We start from the raw sequence: 24,933 nt of genomic DNA, 5'->3' as shown, positions 1-24,933 counted from the left end.
ACAATGAAGGTACATGTATGTATCTTGTTGGCGTTCGTCCTGCAAGTAGTCTGTACACTAGGTAAATATATATAGACCAGGTGCCTCTTTTTTTTACAACATCTACTTCTATTAAGTGTGGTAGTGTGGGGTTTGGTCTACTCAGACTGTGTTGTGTGGAATATGTGTGTGTTGAGGTGGGGTGAGGTAAATGGGGAGTGATGTCTGTTAAATGTGTGAGGGTACAATCACAACATGTACAATCACTTGACCAGAAGCGTGTATTTAGCTTCGTGTATATTCACAGGTATTATTACACTTTGTTAATGAACATTCACAATGTCTCTAGCTTTCAGGTGATGGTATCAGATTCTTACAATCCTAAGACAACATAATTCTGCCTATCTAGCCGCACAAGTCACACTTCTTTATACAAAGACGATCAAGACAAGCACTGACTCACACCAATATCCACAGCAACCCGTTTCTACCCAAAAACGTCACTTTTCTTTATTTGCGTCATTATTCCATGCATTCATTATCTTTTTCACACCAATATTCATTCGCACGTAGCAAACTCAACTCATAACAGTGTCTATGGTGGGTGATTTGGTCACATGGCTCACTGATTTGGACCAGGACTCGAATTCAACAACTTAAACAGGTTACACTTAGATATTTACATGCTTAATAAAATATGGTTCATTAATTCAATAACCACCACATTAATTCCTTCCAATTTAGCATTAGAGTTTGGTAATTTAAAGAGGCCTATACAGACGTGTAAATTGGATGAGTTCCAATGCAACAACACCAGATGTATTCCCCTCAGTTTTAGATGCGACGGTGCGGATGATTGTCGTGACGGTTCTGATGAGCTTGACTGTCGTAAGTTTTTTTTTTGGTCTACTCAAAGATTATTTGATTTAATATTGATATTTAAAAAAAAATATAATTGTAACAGACAGTACTTTTAAAGTATTATGTTTGGAGTGAACTTTGTGTGATGGTAGAATGCTAGAGATTCTATAATTAATACTGTTTTTGGTTGTTTGCGTAAACACCCCAAATGAGAATCTAAAAAAATTAAACAGGTTGTGCTTGGAATTTTACATGTATCTGCTTAAAATACTGTTCATTTATTCAATAACCTCCACAAAAATCTTTCCAACTTAGGATTGACGTGTGGCGTGAATATGTTTCAATGCAACAACAACAGATGCACTTCCGTCCGTTGGAGATGTGACGGTACTGATGATTGTGGTGACGATTCTGATGAGCAATTCTGTCGTAAGTCTTTTATTTTACAATACTTAATATTTAATAATATCATTTTTTTTTTTTTTTCGGAAAATCATAAATGAGAAACTTAGATATTTACATGCTTAATCAAACAGCGTTCATTAATTCAATAACCACCACATAAATCCTTCCAATTTAGCATTGGACTTTGGTAATTTAAAGAGGCCTATACTGATGTGTGCATCGGTTGAGTTCCAATGCAACAACACCAGATGTATTCCCCTCAGTTTTAGATGTGACGGTACGGATGATTGTGGTGATGATTCTGATGAGCAATTCTGTCGTAAGTCTTTTATTTTACAATACTCAATACTTAATAATTTCATTTTTTATTTTTTCGGAAAATCATAAATGAGAAACTAACAACTTAAACAGGTTACACTTAGATATTTACATGCTTAATAAAATATGGTTCATTAATTCAATAACCAACACATAAATCCTTCCAATTTAGCATTGGACTTTGGTAATTTAAAGAGGCCTATACTGATGTGTGCATCGGATGAGTTCCAATGCAACAACACCAGATGTCTTACCGGCAGTTGGAGGTGTGACGGTACTGATGATTGTGGTGACGATTCTGATGAGCTTGACTGTCGTAAGTCTATTTTTTTGGTCTACTCATAGATTTTTTAAATTTAATAATGATAATTTTTTAACAGACAGTACTTTTAGAGTATTATGTTTGGAGTGAGCTTTGTGTGATGGCCGAATGCCTGGCCCATAGAAACGACTACGTGAGCGATTCATCATAATGTTTTTCTTGCTATGTTAAAGGCTTTTACTTTGCTGGCTCAGTATGTATGTGTCTCCGCCAATTTTAGAGTAATAATTAAACCCATTTCCTATTGTCCGATTGAGCTGAAATTTGGCACAGTAGTATATTTTTGATGACAATTCTAGAATATAAAATTATTAATCTAATTAGATAGACAATTAATCATTACAACTTAATTTAAAAATACAAATTAAGAGTGAAAGGGGAGACAAGATAAAAACAGAACAAAACAAAAACACTAGCGATCGCTTTATTAGAGGGCCGTCGAGGATAAACTTTATTCAGTTTGCGATTTCCTTATTTGGTCGAGTACGAACAAATAAAAGACATGTACCTCAACTTTAATGATCGCAAGCTATTCTACGTATTATTTTAATTACCAACGAATGACTAAATAGTGCAAAATAAATCTCACATAAAAATAATATTTAAGGAAAAAGCTTTTATCATATTAAAAAAAAATCTCAAACAAAAAATGCACTAAAAAAGTAAATATAATCAAATTAATTTGATGTATCCATAATAAAGCTAAATTTCGGTGTGAGTACAAATAAAAGCTTGGGCGCTCACTTACTGAAAATAATTTCCCTTCATGTGTATTTTATTGATAGGTTTAATTTCGACAGCATAAAAGAAGACATGTTTAAATTTTATCTTTTAGCGCCCTGGCTTTTATTTTTAAAAATAGCTTTTGTAAGGTTACACCTAATTAAATTAATTTTTAATGCTTTTTGTGTGAATTTTTTGTGGTGATTTTTGAATAGGATAAAAGCATTTTTCCTTAAATGTGTTATAATTTTATGTGAGATTTTTTTTTATTTTGCTCACTGACTGTAGGATAAGACTGTGAGAGAAGGTACATAAAATGTGTGATCAACGCGTCGAGTGCGTCAAATGAGATGAGTGTAAGTCGACTTTACATGAGATAACTGTGTGATTGAAAGTTGGTGTGCTCCAGTATCGAAAATTTGTATTCAGCGATCTATATATATTTCATAGTACAAAAGCCGTTTTGTTATGTTAAAAATGTTATCAAATTTATATAAGCTAGTTCCGTGTCATACTTAAAAAGAACCCACAACCATAAGTGAATTCTAAAAAAACCGCTTTGGCAATAAAGTTTACCTAACATAACACCCAGGCTTAACCTTAAGCGAATGTTTTTTTTTTAAAACAGAAACTAGTAAAACCTAGTATACTTTTCGAAACAATTAATCACACGAATACACATTTTTGATACAGAAAAACTGTTACCCAGCTGTAAATAAATGTAACGATTTATGAAGTCTATGCAGTAGTCGGTGTCTTTGTCTTTAAGCTAAAATAAATTGTGATAAAAAGGCTGAAAAGAAATGCAATGATGGAGAATGCATCCTCGAACATTTTTGGTGTGATAGAGACAAGGACTGTAAAGATGGATCGGATGAGAGCCATTGCTCCGGCACCCACACAGAATGTCGTCAAATTGAGTTCCACTGTTCTTTACCTGCACACGAGGCACAGTGTATCCACCTCTCTTGGCTGTGTGATGGTGAAATGGACTGTCAAGATGGAAGTGATGAGGTCAACTGTAAGTTTATAAAAGTTGTTTTTAACTTTTAACACGTTCTAGAAATTAATTGCTGATGTTACTTGAAACACTACATTATGTGCTTTAGGTACACAACTTGATTGTCCGTGTAATCACACGCTTTGCGATGCTTAAGTAAATTGAAACAATACATTCTTGGTTGTAGGTACAAAGCGTGATTGTCCACCTAATCACAAGCTCTGCGACATTAACCATTGTATTACAAGTGATTTCTTCTGTGACGGGGAGTTTGACTGTGAAGACAAATCTGATGAAGCCAATTGTAATGTTACAAGTGAGTCTTTTCATTTTCAAAGTGCTTAGAGCTTATTTTAAAGGTTAATGCAATTTTACAAATGGTTATAATAAATGTTACAATATACTGAAAATAAATGAATCCGCTCCTTAAAAATATGTAAGTCAAGTATAATGACAAAACCTGCATCTCTAAAGAAAAAATCTTTGATAAAAATCCTGACGTGTATATATATAAGAAAATAGGTACTTCAATAGGAAAAATTAGTTTATTTTTATTTTACAGAAAACTTTATTGAAAACCAAAGCAAACAAAATATAATGTTTCTTTGTGTTATTATTGAAAGGGAAGGCACACTAATTAAAACAACAATTAATTTAAGTCACTAATTACCCTCTCGTGCGGCTAAATACTACCACTGGTAAGTTCAAATAGTAGAAAATAGTTTAAAGAATGTGCTTTGTATTATAAATAGGCATTAAACAATAACACAGCTATTTTACAGTTTGAATTTTTAATGTTCTTTCGAACAGTCATCCCATTACGACAAATTTGTCCCATTCGCACATTTGTTAAAAATGTGAAATGTTAAAAAGTTTTATTTAATGTACCTTCAAATTTTTTATGCAGAACGCATAACTAGAAAATTGATATTACTAGAACATGTTAATAATTGGATTTTCTAATACTAATTTAAATGCCTTACAACGTTTGTTTTTAAAAACGCAATAGAAAAAGAATCGCTTGTTTACTAGTTATTAAAAAAAGTATTCAAATTGATTATTATTTTGAATTTTTGAATTTATCCAAATCCGGGGTATTTTCTCACTTTATTAATAAAAAATTCCCAAAAGAAATAAAAACGTTGTCGGTTAACAGTTATAGCTTTGTCCTAATTTGCAGAGATACCCACAACATCAAAAATTGACTCGACAACATCTGTGTCATCCATGGCAACGACGGCAACAATTAGCTTTACCACGGAGGGAAATGTTTCAAAGATTGGGAAAGTTTCTCTAAATACATTAGGTAAATCTGTTTAAATTATCGAGCAAAATGTCGACAAAATGACTACAGATCTTTTTACCACTGTTTTTTTTTTCAAATTAAATCACGTTTGTGAGGAAAAAAATAATTATAAAGCATGAACAATTTAATAAGTAAGAAAAGTACCTTAATTCAAAGCTTTCAACTTTTATTTGACGATCGATGTATAAACTCAAATAAACTCACGTTTCAAAATAAAGTTGTACATTAAATTCCTTGACATCTAAAACTTCTTCCATCTCTGGTGCTTTTGGCCTTATGGAAAATATATTTATTGCTGGAAACTATTCCAGTAATGAATGATAGAGTCTTTTAGATTTACTTTAAAAAACGTCAGTGTGTAACAACAATTACATTCAAAATTGCTTGCGACTATAACAATAATTGTATACATGTGTTTTTAAAAGCCAACACATTAACTTTTACAGAAAAGCGAGTGATAAAAAGTCATAGTAAGCTCCCAAAATATTTCATATAACACAAATGGATCGGGTAATAGAATAGAAGTTTGAAACAAAACAATTGCGCGCTTTTTGAGTAACGCTTGGTGGCGAAAATTTCTTAGAATAAGCGTTAAGAGAAATTCATTAAAAATTATTAAGTTCTGAAAGTTTTTCAAAACTCGGAAAATAAATCTTTATTTTTAACTTTTCCATATTATATCGAATACAAATTAATTATCAGTTTTAATTTTTTTTTAATGTATTCAAGAAAATTAATAAATGCATATCCCTGTTAAATGTTTTTAATTTGTCCTGATTTGCAGCGGCTACCAATATATCTGAAACCACCACAACAACATCTGTGACGTCCACCGCAACAACGGCAACAATTAGCTTTACTACAGTGAACGGATCTGACTATAAATTGGGTAAAAACATGACAATGTCGTTAAACTAAATGTACTTTTGTATGTTGTTGTAGGGTAGAACGGTTAAAATCTGTGATATTTGAGATAACTAAGGAATGGCCACCTATCCATGTTCAAACTTGTTTTGAATTTACTTTGTATAAAACAAAAAACAAAAAGCTTTTTAATAAAGGAAGAGCAGTTTAATAGATAAAACGACCATAATCTAGAGCGTGCGTTCAATCGAGACCCAGGGGATCGGTGAGTCAGTCTCGGAGGTTTGGTGGAGGTCAAGACACACACTCGACTCAAACGATTCAAATCGGTTTTGCATTTCGGACGATAGAACTATTAAGAGGGGTACGGTGAAAGCCCATAATGAAACTGGTGGTTCTCGGTACCTCCAATGAGGTTAAGAACCCCTAATCTATAGTCTAGATAAATGTATATTTAAAAAAAAAAACCTACCCACACACACATAATACTATTTAATCATTTTACGCATTCAATCTATCACATTTTGACATTGAGTTTTACATTAATTATCTTGACTTTACCTTTAATTTAGTTTGAGATTCAAATTTTCAACCATCAATTGAGCTTTCTAAAGATAAATTAAACTTTGTGCAATACGAATTCAATACTCCTTTTATAAGTACTTTTGAAAAACGCCTCTCTGAAGTAAAGATGCACGTTATTTTCCTGACGACTACAACGATCTCAAATCCCTATTCTTAAATGCTAATTAATTAGTAATTATTAACTGAAATATTGATTTTATTTCTTAGTTTTTTACACATGACGTATGCAAAAAAATTCCTCTGTCTGTCTGTCGACAGTAAGTCTGTCTATCTCTCGTTGTAGCTCAAAACGCTCGACCGAAATTACGGGTACTTCTGACTGACAGATTCGTTTCAAAGTTGGCACGTGGGTCATGTCATGAAGACAATGCAATCTGACATAAAATTTGACTTAATTGGATGCCTAATTAAATTTGTGTGTTAGTTAGAATATTCTGAAATTAGTAGGCAGACTTATCCAACTATTCCTAAATATTAGTAATTTTATTTTCTAGTTTTTAGTTCATTATTAAATGAAAGCTTGCTATTAAACGTTGTTTTTTATGATTTTTTTCCACAATTCACTTTACATAGCTATACTGTATTTTAATGAACTTTTTATATAACTTAAGTTTTGATGTAAGTACTATATCTTCTTCTACCTTATTGTTATATTTTTTTTATATCGGATAAATCAAACAATAAGACCCACGTCTTAGACGAACTGCATGGTCGCCTCCAGATTTGCTGTACAGCACTAGATTGAACTGTCCATATAAATTCAGTTTTTACGTTAGTGTTATACAATTACAGCTTAAATAATCTTTTTGAAACTGAACATTTCGTTTAAGTAAAAAGTTTGCATAGTATTTTACCTGCAATTATTTTTATATTCATACGCATACAGTGATGTGTTTGTGTTTCAGAAAAGATACATTCACTTGGACTAGCTGAAGGGATTGGCATTGGGACTGGTATTTGTGTTGGGGTAGCGATTTTCGTGCTTGCAGTTGTGCTTGTGGTAAAGTTGCGTTGCAAAACACGATCACTCACTAGGAGTCTAGTGGAATCTGGAAACTGCCATGACAGCGAGAACCAAACACGTAAAATTTTCGCTTATTTAAAAAAAAAGTTTTTATTATTCATCCAGAGCTTATATCATTAGAAGCTATATAAATAACACAACAAAACAGCCTTATTAAGTCATATAAATAGTATTTTTAAAAAGACTAGCTATAGAAATAATGAAGGGTTCATCGGCTTTTATCATGGTTAATGAACCTTACTGTCACTGGATCATGATCAGTGAGATAAAGATATCAAAGCACTATCAATGTATCACGGTCGCTGGGCCATGGTCACTAGATAATGGTCAGTGTAACTTGACCACTGAGACCAAGTCATTGTGGCAAGAGTATTCGGACATGGATGCTAAGACATTGTCTCTCGCTCATTACCATTGAGACATAAACACAGAATCTAATTCTTCGTCATTGGATCATATATAAAGTATCATGGGTATTTAACTAACGACATTTAGCCATGGTTACCTAGAAATGTTAAAGTAAATTCAATTTTAGCGTTGCATTAAGGGAATTAATCCTTGTTTAAAAACAATGATATATTTCCTTCCAGATCAAAACGCTGTTTATGACAACATGACACGGACAGAGGCCGGGGGTGTCCAGCTAGCGGAGTTCATTCAAACTGAACATGTTTATGCAGATGTTGCGGAGCATCAGAGTGATTGTAATGGTAATACCTAGTAGATATAGTCTATATTTGTTGTAAAGAAATTCATGGTCTTTAATGCATGTACATTGGATCATGATTACTAGATCAGTCCACATATGGTCAGTGACCATGATCAGTGGCATCTGGTCAGTGACATAGGTCAGTGACATACGGTCAGTGACATTTGTGACATACGGTGAGTGACATATGGTCAGTGACATACGGTCAGTGACATACGGTCAGTGACATATGTGATATATGGTATGTGACATAGCTCAGTAACATATGGTCAGTGACATATGGTCAGTGACATAGGGCCTACGGTCAGTGACATACGGTCAGTGACATTTGTGACATACGGTGAGTGACATATGGTCAGTGACATACGGTCAGTGACATACGGTCAGTGACATATGTGACATACGGTCAGTGACATATGGTCAGTGACATACGGTCAGTGACATATTGTCAGTGACATATGGTCAGTGACATAAGTGACCTACTGTCAGTGACATATGTGGAGTAAGACGTGATGAGTTATCGTAAACGGATCTTGGTCATTCGGCCACGGTCAAAGCGGCAAGGTCATTAGGGCGTGCATATTGATGCATGGTTGTTTCGTCATAACCATTAAAACACAGATACTGGATCACAAGCAGTGTTTCTTTTAGACATTGTACACTTGATGGGAAAGGGGGGGGGACTTTTTCTAGAAGGATGACGCCCCTGAATTTTCGGGTGGCGCACACGATAAAGTATTTATTTTCTGTTTAAATTAGATATTTTAATGGTGGCAGTGGATATGATTCAATCACGTGTGTGTGGGGGGGGGGGGGGGTGTCAGTGGGACGGGGAAAGTATCTGGAAGAAAATCTGATTACAGGTTTTAGATAATAGACAGTTACCAGTATTATAATAATGTCAACCTAAGGATATTTATTGTTATATTGTTATATTGTATAAGAATGGTTAACATCTTTCTCTTCCAGAACAAAAAGCTGATCACGACAACGACCAAGGCCTAGTGTGTCCCGCTAGTGAAGCAAATGTGTATACAGACATTCTAGACCAGGGGTCTCCAAACTTTTCAGACCGAGGGCCGCATTAACTATCAAATTTCAGTAAGGGATGTAAGGGCCTCGCGGGCCGCATCCGGCCCGCGGGCCGTAGTTTGGAGACCCCTGTTCTAGACTAACAGAGTGTTTTTTATATTAAAACATTACATTTATGATTATAAAGACAATTACGTAATTTAAATGTCAAAATATGCGGTTATTACCTACTCTCGTTGCAATAACAAATTTTTTTAAAACTTTTGTTAACCAAAGAGAAGTTCATAGATATTTCAAGTCCTAATTATCTTCAACATATTTCGTAACATTCATTTTTGTTAATCACAATTTTCGTTACTGGTTATTATTTAGCAATGTTAAGTTTGACACACATAACTTGTTTATATTTGTAAAATTTTAACACACAAAAAATAAATTCTCTCTAAGATTTTAAAAATGTATCATTTATTAACGATAAAAATAGTACACATTTTAGAAAAAAAATTATATATAAATGTGATGCGGATTTTAATCAACATTGGCCTGTTCCTATGACTAGTACCACGACTGTGAGAAACGATTATTTATTAATCGCACTAACTTCTGCCTACGGGAAGGCAGAGTCGAGTTCCGGAACTAGAGTTCAAATTCCTAGTTCTTGTGTTGGCTACGCTGAGATTTGAACTGGTACTTGACATCAACTTAGGCACGGCTTAACTTTTTTAGTTTTTAGCTGAAGCAGATTCCATAAAAGACAAGTCGAAACAATTCTAGCCAAAGTATAGCGTATCGTACAACTATAATGTGAAAGTATAAAAGTAAATACAAACAATTAGTAAAATCAATATAGCTAAACAGTAAATATTTTGAATATTTTACGTTTCTAAAAACGCATTTAAATATAAATGATAAAGAAAAATAATCCTCTTTAGTATGTTGTGAACACACGGATGATCCAGTGTTCTACGGAATATATAAGGCAAACAACCACAAACGAGTTACAGGACGAGACGCAATGAAACAACGACTTGTTAATGCTAAAAGAGTTTAATACTATCAACACAATCTACACAATGCAGGATATTTAAAATATAAATAAATACGCTAATACACAAACTAAGATCCAGTGGCTATCTAACAGTACAGAACTAACCTTAGCCTTGTGGGAGAACTGGACTAAACTGAGACAATCACACACGTTCTCACACAGCAGCCCTTACAGAAAACAGATACAAACCGGACTGTCACGAGGATTGATCTGGGACGACCGGGAAAGGCTACAGCGTATAAACAACAATCGCCCCATTCATTCCCTTTCACTCATTTACTACAGACCTAGCTGGCAGACCATTGGACCATTGGGCAGCTGAAGTAGAGGTCATATGTTTTTTTTTACCTCGGAATATAAATGTGTGTTCAGCACTTTGCCCAGCCGCCTTTACTTCCCCTTATATTAGTTAGCAAGGCTCACCCATACTGACTGATTTGGACTCAGATTCGAACTCGAGACTTTAGGATTAGCAGCCAAACGCTCTTTATCTTAGGCCACGCCGTCCCATAATAATTGAGTGGATGTTTGTTTATGAAGTCTGACTCGTTGGTAACGGGTAGTTCTAACTATGTGATATTGGGTGACGAAGGGATCGTATATATATATATATATATATATATATATATATATATATATATATATATATATATATATATATATATATATATATATATATATATAATATTTAAATTGTTATAATTTTAAAATTGCAGTTAAAATTTTCTTTAAACATCATTTTTTTTTCTAAACTCTTGACTGAAGTCGGTCAAAATAAAGAATTTAAATCAATTTCGATAACAATTGATAAAAACAGTTATCCAAAACGCGAATTAATTACTGAAATTCGTTTTTCATTACTTTTAATAACGCAAAAGTGTGACGTCACACTATCTGAACCCCCTTCATAAAATACCGTAACAAACTTACGATCGTTACGTCATGTATGGACGACCCTTTATATCATTTATGAATGTCAAAAGTTTTCTGGATATGATGCAGGTGTATGTATGTTCTTTCCTTCGACGTTTACGAGCATAATGAAAAATGTGACAGCAGTAATGCAGCATTTAAATACGTTAATATTAGTAGATGTACATAGATGCGATCCTTACTTTATATAGTAAAGTTGACTTTTTATTAAAACACTAATTATTGAGTGATGAATTCAATTCAATTTTTAGATAACGACAATGAATCATTAATCATGATCACTAAATCAAGGTCACTAAATCATGGACACTAAATTAGGACACTAGACCATGGTCACTAACTCCCCCCTCAAGTATTTTACTGATTGACCAGTGGTCATCTGACTTATCTGCCAATCGCAACCTTGCATGTCCAACAAGTGCACACCTGACACACAGTCTAATCTAAATGGAGCGAATATCCGCGTGATGCGCATAGAACTAGAGCATATACAGCAAACTAAGGAAGATGTAAAACAACGTTTTGCACGATTACAATATATCATCTATACTCTTTATAAATGAGAAAGTAAAAAAACAAATTCGAAAAAATACATTTTTAATAAAACATTATAAACTATAGGCCTATAGGCGCATTTGAATGCTATTTATGAACGCGATTTCAAACTTCCGGCCCTCCACTATGCTTCAAGATCTTGTATTCTGAATCAAATCTTACTGATGTAATCTATAGTGCCTGCCTAGGTGATTAATCAATGCGAAATGTTTTTAGCTTTTAAGTCTTACCTTCCGGGTTGTAAATTCTTGTTGATTGGATTCTGGCCTGCCTTTCAATTCTACCACACTCTGTCTTTATGCCTCATCAAACAGCGTAAAAGAACGTATGTAGTTCAGCAAAGGTACACACATAAAATATTTCAAGGTCCTAAATTTGGGGAAGTTAGAAAATATTTGGCCTTTTACAAGCTACATTGATGGCACTATTAGAGATACACCAGCACCTAAAATAAAAATAGCGGGGGGGGGGGGGGGGAGCTAAAATTTTCGACGGGGGGGGGGGCGACCACCGTATATAGAACATATATTTTCTATATACATTACATTTCTTTCGGGGGGGTGTGGGGGGGGGGAGGGGGTAGAAGAGATGACTGAAAGAAACTCTGACAGGAAGGTGTAAAACGTCGAGATTTGGAAAAAACAACTTGAATTTGTTTTAGCAAGATGACATTACTTCCTCAGGAAGATGTAAAAACGTCTTTTGCACAATTACATTACATCCACACTACTCCTCATGTGTGGATGTTAAAGTGGCGTCATCTTAACGCATGTTTTAAAAATTACACATCCTTTAGACCAGTGGTTCCCAAACTTTTTCGAGTGGCGACCCCCTTTTATAAAGAGTAAGTGACCCGCGACCCCCATAGAATTTAAAAGTCGGTATTAGTAAGGAAATAAATACACACTAGAATAAGATTTTCTAGTAGCCTTGCAATATGAATTATTTTTTTATAACGGTTTTAATACGATGAGTGAAATTGCATGCTATTATCTAGACTCAACATTTGCCGTTGAGTTTTTGCTAACGCCAACCTCATGTCATTCTCAGCATTTTACTTGAGTCTTTGTTTTAAATTGGAGAAATTTTGAAAATGTATTCTCACGAAGATAATGTAGACACAAAAGGAACTAAAACTCGAAACGCATTCAATTTCACGTTGGGGTATGAATGGTGCATATTACACCAAAATCGTGTGTAACACAGTACCTGACGCGGATTCATTCCGCAAATCCAAGATTTCATCGATTAATTCATCTGGAATGCTGGCAACCTCAAGGGATGCAGAGAGTGGGTCAATGCAGATTCTTCTTCTTTCAGTTCAGAGGAAAATAAAGTCGAAGTTCGTTTACAAAAGATTCAAATAATGCCTAGAATCCTCTTTCAATTTTTTATTTATTTTACATTCTGATTCTCTATTTCATTTCCAGTGTTGTTTGTATAGCCTAATTTCAGATATTCTCCTAATTTTTTTTCAATGATAGGTTTTAGTTTACCAGTTGGGGACCCACAAGAAAGCCCTTTGCGACCCCCCGGGGGTCGCGACCGCCAGTTTGGGAATCCATGCTTTAGACGATAAAAGGATTGCATGCGAGAGAAGTTTTTCTGTATTCTCTAGAAGCTTGTCTAGTTTGCGAGCGTTAAAAGACTCCGTGAAATACGTGCATATTTTGTGTCCTTATCACTTTGACTTCTTAGAATAGTGAACGTGCTCACCAAATTATTCTAATCTGCACGCTGCTTCCTAGGAACCAGTCATATCCTGTTTCAAGTCTTAGACATAAAATCATTTAAACAATTGAACAGCACATCACCAAACAGGTAGGACATCATATTTTTTTAAATGTTAAGTTCTCAATTACACGTAAAATAATCTCGTCTATTGTTTTCTTTTCAGTTTAGATATTAATTAACATTACTAATGTACAAATAGTTTTCGAGTATAAAAAAAATATTATATTTTTTTAAAAGTTCTACTTTAACTAAACTGAATTTGTAAAAAAAAAACTTTCTTTGATCAGTTTTTATTCGGGTCATCTTGTTGTGGATCTACCCAATGAAGATTTACACATGTATCTTGTTGGCTTTCATCACCCAGGTTGTCTTTACACAAGGTAAATGTCTAAACCAACAAGTTTTACTTCTAAATTAGCCAGTGGTACCCGTTACACGTGAAATATAGGCCTATATATTTAAATGTTATACTGTTTGAAAAAAGTATTTTATAAAATAGTTATTGTTATAAAACATAATCTGCTTTATCACACGTTGAACGATATTATAAATAGCTAAAAATCCGACTCATTTAATACAACATAGGCTACCAATTCATATTAGAAAAGTTAAAACCAAATTACATACATTATTAGTCAACACAACACCATATTAAATGCTCACATTGATACAGTGACTAAATGATTGCTTAAAAACCAGGCTATTCAATGGTATTTTTTTTTATCTAATTATATTATTTTTGGCCAATAAAATTTTATAAATTTCACAGTGTACATCTTGATATGTAGATCTATAGATCTTATTTAAAGAGATAGTTTATTTATTCATATTCTAAAATTGGATTGTTCATATTCTAAAACTGGAAGATATGGGAAGCGAATCTTATTGAAGTATTGTGCATCATTTTCGGAATTCGATTTTTAATTCTATTTTATGTATCCAATAATTAATGACGTCATCAGTGTTGTGTAATTTCCGTAGTATTTAACTTTTTATTAACATACTTTCATATTGATATTTTTCTATTTGTTTTCCGTGACGTCATTCTCTTTGCCAGTGATTGTGATTTTTTTACAATGTGCTATCTAGTATAGAGTCTTCTTTTCACAACCATAAACACTTTTCGAGTTACATAATTAAAAATGTGTTTCTTTATTCAAATATGCCTCTATTTTTATTTTCCTTCTTTAAATAAAATTTAGTTCATAAATTTAGTACATCTAACATATATCCACATATTGCTAAAGATACTGATCGCATAGCCTCGGAAAAATATATTGCGGACAGAGAGAGAGGGACAGTGAGAGAGAGAGAGAGAGAGAGAGAGTGAGAGAGAGAAGTGCGCACATTGACTTTTTATATATTAGGATATATTTAAAAGTGTTAAATCAGCAGAAATGTACACACAAAAATCGACTCCGCACATCACTTCTACAACCGCCAGAGACAAACATCATATCCCCCTCTCCCGCAAAACACACTAACACGTCAGACCACAATGCTTGAAAAATTTCCGAACAAATAAAGAGTAACTATCCTATATTAGGGAGTGATCTCCCCTAAACCTTCTAAAATATATACTGATATAACACTATTGGGATAGAAACACTATTTTTAATCAGTTTTTACATAAACTTTTTAAAAATAGAGAAGAATCCAATAGAAAAAATGATTGCACACAAAGTGAACAGCAAACAATGTGTGTATAATAGTACGGAATATTAGTACTTTATAGGCCTATTCGTTTTTTGAGAATTCGCAAAAAGCGTAACGTACTACCACGGGTCAACGGCAAAAATTTTGTCAAATTTTGACAAAAGGCAGAGAATTAGATCTTTTACTTACATGTGAAATTTCGTTTATCCAAACAATACTCAAGTTATAGGCTTTTGAAAATCCAGAAATAGATTAAGTTCAAATTCCAGTTACCGGATATCGCTTAAAAGTTGAAACAGAACTACAAATTTGATATAATATTTATATATGAAATTTCATCAACCTAGCTTTAACGGTACGTAAGTTATCCTCTTTACAGACACACACACACACAAACACACACACACACAGTCACACAATCACACAGACATAGGCCTACGGACACAAATACCAAACTATGGTTATCCGACTTAGGGAGGTGTAAAACGTTAAGATTTGTGAAAATCTCAATTTTGAATTTTTCACGATTACAATACTTCATCTATACTTCGTATACAAGACAGTAAAAAAGCACCAAATTGACGACAGTGTCTTTAACTTAGCTACACAAAACAGATTTTGTTAATAAAGTATATGTTCAATTAACAATTTTAATATTTTTACTGTATTTTAATCTAAAACTTCAGCAGCGTGTATCAGCAAAACGGCTAAGGAGTTTCAAAACAACTGCTATGAGCTCTTCACAAAATGAACTGGTATGACTCCTATAACAAGTGATACAAGAGGTATGGAATAGTAGGGTACGTCCCGTAGTGAACGGGATCCGGGCTGTTTAGAGTACGACAGCTTACACCGAAAACAGCCCAACCAGCCAGCAAACCGACTCACCGCATAGGATTTTAGGGATACTGTGAATTAACGGTCAAACTACCAGGTGTCCTCCGGCGTTCATACGATAATGTCACTCTGAGCACCAAATGGTTTCCCGGAACAGCCCGTGTTTTATTCAATTTTTTTCAACGGAGGGGGTCTTTTTAAAATTTAGGGGGGGGGGGGGGGGAGACCGAACTACTAATTTTGAATATATCTATAACTTGAGTACTGTTTCAGATAAATGAAATTTCACACGTAAATAAAAGATCTAACTCTCTGCCTTCTTTCAAAACTTGAGTAATTTCCGTTGACTGGAAGTAGTAATTTACGCTATTTCCATATTCTCAAATAAACTATATAAAAAACTTTTTTAAAAACCACGTTTTTCATGTGTAGCAACGGACTAAAAAGGAGAAAATAACTATTTACATACATTTGATGACAAAAAACGTGGGTACGTTCACCATCAAATTTCCCGACCCATCTGCCCGACCCACGTTTTTTGTCATCAAATGTATGTAAATAGTTATTTTCTCCTTTTTAGTCCGTTGCTACACATGAAAAACGTGGTTTTTAAAAAAGTTTTTTATATAGTTTATTTTCTACTTTATCTAATGACTTGATTAAGTATGACTTGACTAAGTGTTTATAAATACATGGACTAAAAAATCTTGAGCGACCAGGATTCGAACCTGGGTTGTCGCGGCCACAACGCGAAGTACTAACCACTATACGATCACGGCCAGCGCGCTCACATCGATTGGGGCCGAAGTAACTGTGTCAATAGGCCTCCAGTCTTGTCGGTATCTTTAGAAATCATGTCCTCAATTTTATGGTCCTTAGGGCGTAATTAAATTAAGCTAATTACGGTCTCTAATTGCTAGTTTTTATGATTGCATCTGAAATTGTTAGGCGAAAGTAGCCTGCATGCCAAATTTCAGATCTATAGAGCAATCAGAAGTGGGCTAATTTTCGATGTCAATTTTAACAACAAACACACGCGAAGCTGAGTTAATAAAAACGTGTTAATAATAAAAAAACGCATGTAAATTTATAAAGTACTAGCCGTCCCGGCCAGGCCCTGCTCTGGCTTCTGTGAAAAACCTTTCTGTTAAAAACCATTACCTGTGTGTTTAGTAATCATCATAAACCCGGCACTGCCCACCCAACCACAACCAACCAAAACCAAAACAACAAAACGCAATCATAACGCTAACACAATTACAAATACAAACGAAAACAAAAACCTAACAACAAACCCTACCACAACCACAAACACAAATACGAACACAAAGAAAAAAACAAACGAAAAAGCAAACGAAAACAAACCAAATCCAAACGCAAAACCAATCACAAACACAAATACAAACACAAACCCAAAGAAAAAAACACAAACGAAAACGAAAAAAAGAAAGAACAAAAACGAACCAAATCAAAAGGCAACCACTAACGCAAACCCAACCTAAACACAAAGAAAACACTAATGCGAACATAAACGCAAAGTGCTCACAGTCTAGCCCGGGGCGGAATCGCCTGTCCCAGCTTAATAAACGACTATAGTACCCCAACTTATTCATAGTCTTTTGCACTCATTTTAACGAACGTAGGCGCTAAACCGAACACGGGAGGCCCGGGGCCCCAAATAGCACCCTGTCTGGGCGCCAGAGCACGCACCATGACGTAACCGCCTGATTCAACTTAGAAAACGACTATAGTACATAACTTATTCATAGTCTTTTGAACTCACGCCAAATAGCACCCTGTCTGGGTGCATGAGGACGCCCGGATTTGATTCACTTAAAGACTATAGTAACCTTTCTTATCCATATTCTATCGCACTGTTCAAAACAAAATTATGCAGCATAGCGCTCACATGTAGCTCAGGGCGCCAAATCGAACCGTGCAGGGGCGCCGGCGGACGCGCTTGTTTCAATTTAGTGAACAAAATCATAATACTCTAAGCTTATCCGTAAATGGAAAGAAATAAACATATAGGATTTGTAGGACCTGGCTTATTAAATGTTATTGATTTAAAAAAATAATTATTGAACAGTATGTTCAGTGTATAGAATAAATAAAAGGCAGTATTAAAAATACCAACGACATTGCACTTAATCAATGTAATATTTTTTTTTCTTAACACCAAAACAAAGTAATAAAAAGTAAATTCTTTCTTCCCCCGATTTAATGACTTTTTTAAAGGGAAGTAACTGTGTAGTTAATACATTTCAGACACAATTTTAGAAATTTTATAAACGTTGATACACTTTTTTAAAAATTTTATGTAATAATCATAATTGAAAATTTTTATTCTAAGTATATAAAATGAAAATTGTTTTTAAAGACTTTCAATAGTAATTTTTTAACTCATAAATTTAGACTATGAGCACGATAATAATCTAACACTTAATTCCATAGAAGTATCCACAACAAACAAATTTAATTTTACAAACAAATATTTTACATACAGAATTGAGCTTTATATATTAGACTGAAAATATTCCGCACTATTATACATACATTTTTTTGGCGTTCCCTTGCTGCGCAATTCTTTTTTCAAGCAACCAATTAAGTCAAATTTAATGTCATGTTGCTTTGTCTTCATATCTTGACCCACGTGCCAACGTTGAAATAAATCTGTCAGTTAAAATTGTACGAAATTTCGCTCGGGGGTTTCGATCTAGACAGACTGACGACTGACGACAGAGACATTGAGTTAAAAATAATAAAAGCTTGTTAAAATTGAAAACAGCATTGGGAAAATCAGTATATTATTCACGTTACCTCAGAGTAACCTAATGTTACCGAATATCTTCAATTTTAATGTCCGTACTCGATCTTGTTTGATTCTATTAATATTTAGTACAACTGATGCTACTATTATATAATTAAAATTATAAAACATTGTCACCTCAAACAAATTTGACATAACTGTCTAATAAACAATTAAATAAAATTGACAAATCTAAAAAAATAATTATTTCGATGGCTTATGTAATAGTAAATACTTGTATCCGTACAAAAGGCCGACATGAACAAAATGCCGATATGAACAAAAGGCCCAGCTGTCTTTACTTTCACTAACGTGAGTTAGTTACCCATAAGAACTGGGTGGACTCAGGGATATTCCGCTGTCTTGATTCGAACTTGAGACATTTTATGGGTTAGCAGTCTAGCGCTCTACCGCTAGGCCACGCCGTAGCTTATAATTAAGAGTAACATTCTAAAACGTTTTTAAAAGTATCAACTTGTGCGATATGTAGATTTCTTTTATCCATAAGCGTGGCTTGGAGCTACTGATGGATTACGAGAAGGTGAATGGGTGTGGACAGATGGTACAAAGGCCAATCTGACATCAATGTGGCGTGCTGGAGAACCGAACAGCTATAATAATAAAAGTGAAGACTGTCTTGACATTTCTGAATGGGAAAATCTAAATGATGAAGCGTGTTCTAGAGCTTTCCCTTTTATTTGCATGGAAGTTCACGGTAAGTATTTATTTAAAAAGATATCTTAGTTTTTTCAATTATCGAACAATTTTTATTCAAACATGTATTGCTATATAAATAAAAAATGATCTGAATAGCTTGCAAGATAAATTCAGCCTAGTACATTTCTATATCCAGTTTCAGCAGGGCATTTTCACCCGAAACGATCGTTAAGAATGTTGATACTGACTGTGATGTAAGATTTACTAAATTATGTATGCGTCTTTTTGATTTGTTATTAATCACACATATCTTATAACCCTATCATGTAAAAAAAAATAAAACAAAACTTTTTGTAATAAGTCTAGAGGTTTTTATTCTTAAAATCAGATCTTAAATTATTGTCTGTTTCTCACTTACACACGAGAAAATAGATACAAGTTATGATTAAGAAAGTGATACAAAAGCAAATATAACCAAAAAAAATGTAATATCTTATGCAAATGTAGCAGTCGGGAATGCCTGCTGGGCATATTTTGTCTGAGATCAATTGTCAATTGTATCATATGTCCAGATATATTTTGTCCTGGTATCGTTTGTCCGTGAAATAATTTGTCCTTGAGATCATTTGTCCTGAGATCATTTGTCCTGAGATCATTTGTCCTGAGATAATTTTTCCGTTAGATATTTTGTCTGAGATATTTTGTCTGAGATCATTTGTCCTGAGATCATTTGTCCTGTCACCCATAAATAGATTCCACTCCATATAAGACACATTCCAACAAGACAATGCAATGCAAGTAAATGTATTGCAAGCGGTGTTTACGTTTATGTTTCTAAGAAAACACATTGGTACTGTACTTAGGATCTCCACCGAACAACACGCTTTCTTAGGCGTCCGCGCCCAGAGGGTGCATTTCCAGTTTAAATAACACCGAAAAACAAAACAAAAAATTGTGATTTTGAGAGATAATTGACTAACTAGAAAATACTATAAATAATCTTAACATTTATCTATTTTAATTATGAACATAAACATATAATAATTAATAATATTAAAAATCAAATTATTGAGCGTAAATTGAATTTATTTTTAAATTATTTCTTCTGGCAAAACTAATAACTATTTTAATTAATTAGTTTTTTTCGACCCTACTGTTATGAAAATGTATCCACTTTTATCTAGGAATCTAACCGAAAATTATATTTGACATTGATCCGTTTAATATGTTTTTGCAATGTGCGTGTATTCAGTATTTTTTCACGTTATGCGAAAGAGTAAAAACGGTGGCAACTATAAAATAGGTTTAAATCGTTATATAAAGAAACCCTACTCTATTAATTATAATAAGATAATAATCATTATAATAAGACAATGCGATGCAATGTAAATGCACTGCATGGTTCGATGTTTACTTTAATGGTTCCAAAGTCTATAGCGATGACTGATGGAATGACACACTACCAGCAGCGTTATATTATAGAAAACACGGTTTTTAGCTACGGTTTCCTTATTATTTTGTTTGCTGAATTTGAATTACTGGACGAATAAGTCAACAAAATAGGACCTGTAAGTCTCGTTCTTACTCACTTAAAATAGAAATGTGCCAGGTAGAGATATATACATTTCCAAAGTTGTTGTAAACTTTATTTCTATTGAAAAAAATCATGGCGGTTATTCTCGCTTCAAGATTTAAAAATACCACGACGCGAATAAACAAAATGCAACAATTATAATTTTTTTACTAATAATAGAATCAAATAAAATACCGGTAGGCCAAGGCTGTTGTAACTACGTTTAGTGCAACGTGTTACTGATTTGAACAGTTAATAACTAGTTGTATATATGTATATAAGTGTGTTGGAACAGTTACAAAACAGTAGCTTTCATCTGACGAGGTATCACTTTGCTATATAAACCTGTACAAATACTAATTATAATCAAACTCGGTTGATAGGCTATAGGACAGTTGGAAATTAGACAGGAGCAGGCATGTTTCGAAAATTTAACTCTTGCATAGTATATCATATTGCAACACTGAGGATTAGCTTAGAGCAGGCATGGAATGTACTTTAAATTACATGTACTTTTCTAACAGTTGAAAAAGCATTTAATAGTGTACACATAAGGATTCATACGTTTTTAAACTATTGCATAGTAATATAAAAACTCATGAAGCACTATGGAAGTTCAGATAAATGTATTTTAATCATCCATTAACTTAACCTCTACTCAAAATGCCAAGTGATGCGCAATAGCACATTTTTAGAAACTTTTAAGGTAAAACTTGGAGTATGTTAGGGGTATTTGGCTGACTGGTTGATTAAACAAAGGAACAAACCACAGGAAAAATAATGGAATACAAAAAACAAAAAAAAATAATAAAATCAGGATCGTTAGCTAAATTGTGAAGTCTTTTTATTGGATGGCTCGGAGACAGAGGGTAACTAACAAAAGGAGTTGGCATTGGTACACCCTCATAAAGACAGTTATATCACCATTAAGCAGGCTCGGGTGTGCAATCACGGGGAAAGAGGAAGAGTTGTATACCGAAAAAGTAATGAAGGTAATGTTTAGAGAGGAAGATGAGGAGGTTGGATTGTTAACGCTTAATTTAAGTTTTAAAAAAAATCAAGTTAGGTGACAATATATGACTAGGTCTTAGGGAGCCAAAATGATTTGAAAAAAGGAAAAACAAGAATTTTGAGCTATTTTTTGAGACATTTTTGGTCGTGTCATTAGAAAAATCTCGATACTAATTGTCTCTTATATTAGTTTCAGGTTATCAGTTTTGTTTAACAAATTAACAAAGCAATAACAATCATTATTGCCCCCCCCCCTAGCAACGCCATTTTACTTGTTAACAACTATAGACTGTATTTGCCTTTATAACCATTCAGGTCTCCAAACAATCACTGAATACTGCAACTATTAGTAAATGTTAATAATTGAATCTGGAGTACAAAAGTGCAAATAGTTATAGAATTTATATTTTAAAATTTACATTAATAACTAAATAGTTTTTGTAAAAAAAAACAACCATAAAAACAATAGATTTTTTTAAAAATTCTATAGGCATTTATATTGATTACTAATTTTGTATTTTTTAATTTTCCCACTTTATTCACACAAAAATAATCAAAACATTTTTGGCTAAACATTTTTACTTTGTTCTTTTCTGTAGAAGCAAATACAACATTTGTGACGTCATCAACAGAAAGAAATATGTCAAAAGCGGATAACGTTTCTAGTGACAGCTCCGGTAAATCTGTTTAAATCTATGTAGCATGATAACATACGACCGGTTACCTATAAATGTGTAAGCTTATTTTGAATGTGCATACTCTTGTTTGAAAAAGAAAATTTTAGTAGTCAACAACAATACCCAAATCCTAAGCGTTCATATTTTTTTAGAAATATTTAAAAACAAGCTGTCAAATAGCTAATTGTTGTTTTTACATTCATTACCTTGACATTACTTTGACATTACTTTGACATTGACATCTGAAAATTCGACTATCACTGTTGGTGTTGCCCCTATTAAAATATACATCTAACGCTGTAAACTATTCACTATTGCTCACTACAATTTTAAAAATGCACACAGGTGATTTTAAATGCCAGTAAATCATCTCAATTTTACCGAAACGCTAGTGGTATAAAATTTGAATGATCTCCTTAAAACGTTCTCGTACATTCTTACATAACAGAAATATGGTAAAAATTCTCATTAAAGTTATAATTTTCTTAAAAAAATGCACGAAGTATCCAAAAGAGCAAAAAATCCATTATGACGAAAATCAGGATTTTGTAATGAGCATATACCAAAAATGGAAGCCATTTTCATACGTATTATGTCCAAAATGTTTATGTCCATATAGATTCATTGAAGTTTTTGTCTTTCAGAAAAGATGAATTCACTTGGACTATCTGAATGGATTGGCATTGGGATTGGTATCTTTGTTGTGGTCGCGTTTTTCGTGCTTGCAATGGTGATTGCTATAAAATGTAGTAAAACACAGTCACTCAGTAGGTATCTGGTGAATGACAGTGGGAAGCATATAAGTAAAATATTTGCACATAAAATGTTCTAATCCCATAGTAGTTCCATATTAGATATTCAGAACAGAAGAACAAATTCCTATGTATTGATAAAAAATAAGCTTAAACCACGAAATAAATCTAATGAAACATTGAATTTGATTTTCGGCCATGGACCTAGATCATGGTATTTAGCCATGTCTATTGATTAATGGTCACTGGATTATGGTCAGTGAGGCTTTTATATTAAGTAATTCATATAGGGTTATAGCCACTGGACCATGGGCACTAGATCATGCTCACGGAACCATATTCATTAGGGCACGCATATTCGGATATGGATGTTTAGACATAGTCATTTGCACAAATCCATTCAGACATGTACACTGGATCTAAGTCATTGGATCATAGACTTTGGCTCATGGTAATAGTTATTTTAGTTACTCATTGTTATATTGTACAACAATGGTAAAAATTATCTCCCACAACAAAAGAATTTAATGGAAACATGACACTGACAGAGGCACGTCCTGTCCAACACGTGGATCTGGATGAAACTGATTAAGTTTATGCGTACCATAAGGGCGACTGTAATATTAATACATAGAGCATGTTTTATAAAAAAAAAAAAATGAAAATTACGATCTCTAGATCATGGTCACTGGATCAGGGTCAGTGACATATTATGATTAGTGACATATAAAAGTAAAGTTCCCCTTCCAAACTTGACGGTTTATGGGCAAGTGAAGTAGAGTTCACCTATTTCTGTGACCTCGGAATATGAAGGGATAGTATGGTCAGCACTATGCCCCACCGCCTTTACTTTCAATAACATGAGTTATGTACCCATCAGAGCTGTGGGGACTCAGGGACGGTCTACTAACTTGAAACCGGATTCGAACTCAAGACACACGGGTTAGCAGTCTAGCTTTCTACCACTAGGCATATAGGCAGTGACATATATGCAGAGAGGCATGAGTCATTATAAATGTGTTATGGTCTCTGGGTCATGAATATTGAGACATATTTAGTCATTGCCATTAGGTCATAACAATTGTCTCATGAATAATGGTTGAAATTCATTGCGTGATAGACTTTTAGTCATAGACATTTATCGGCATTATGTCAGCGTGACTCTACAAATATTTATTGTTATATTATTGTATTGTATGCGAATAATTTCTCTTCCAGATGAAAACACTGTTTATGAAAATATAGCACGGACCGAGGCAGGGCGAGCCCAACTGGTGGAGCTAGATGAAACCAAACATGTGTATGCAGAATTTTTGGACAAACAGGGTGGTTGTAATAATTATATCTAGTGTGGGAGATTGCTGTGAGAGGTTCACCTTTTCATACCATCATCACTGTGGGCGTTTCTATACCTACTAGGCATGTTGCCCAGCTTCGCTTAGGCTTTCGAAAACATTGAGAATTTGAATGCTTAATTAATTCGCCCGAAGTTCGGTCTACGACCTCAATAGCTTATGAAGAGGTTCTTCCGTGGACATTTTTTTTTCGATTTATAGCTCATAT

The 24,933-nt window shown here is 33.8% G+C and overlaps 1 protein-coding gene across 1 annotated transcript; it reads left to right on the top strand.

The window, feature by feature from the left end:
- On the top strand, positions 1-24,719 carry LOC131949930 (uncharacterized). The gene is made up of 16 exons (XM_059311890.1): positions 1-61; positions 724-867; positions 1,156-1,269; positions 1,421-1,564; positions 1,736-1,879; positions 3,378-3,629; positions 3,796-3,924; positions 4,789-4,914; positions 5,699-5,803; positions 7,269-7,445; positions 7,978-8,097; positions 9,066-9,150; positions 13,686-13,762; positions 19,209-19,415; positions 23,263-23,385; positions 24,589-24,719. The coding sequence occupies exons 1-16, from the start codon at positions 4-6 to the stop codon at positions 24,717-24,719; spliced, it is 2,136 nt and encodes a 711-aa protein (XP_059167873.1). The 5' UTR covers positions 1-3.
- The last annotated feature ends 214 nt before the right edge of the window (positions 24,720-24,933 follow it).

Source organism: Physella acuta, unplaced genomic scaffold (genome assembly GCF_028476545.2).
Source record: "Physella acuta isolate Inbredline_101_S28 unplaced genomic scaffold, ASM2847654v3 ptg000720l, whole genome shotgun sequence".
Lineage (NCBI taxonomy): Eukaryota > Metazoa > Mollusca > Gastropoda > Physidae > Physella > Physella acuta.
The sequence above is the reverse complement of the archived record's forward strand: the minus strand, read 5'-3'. Positions and strand labels throughout refer to the sequence as shown.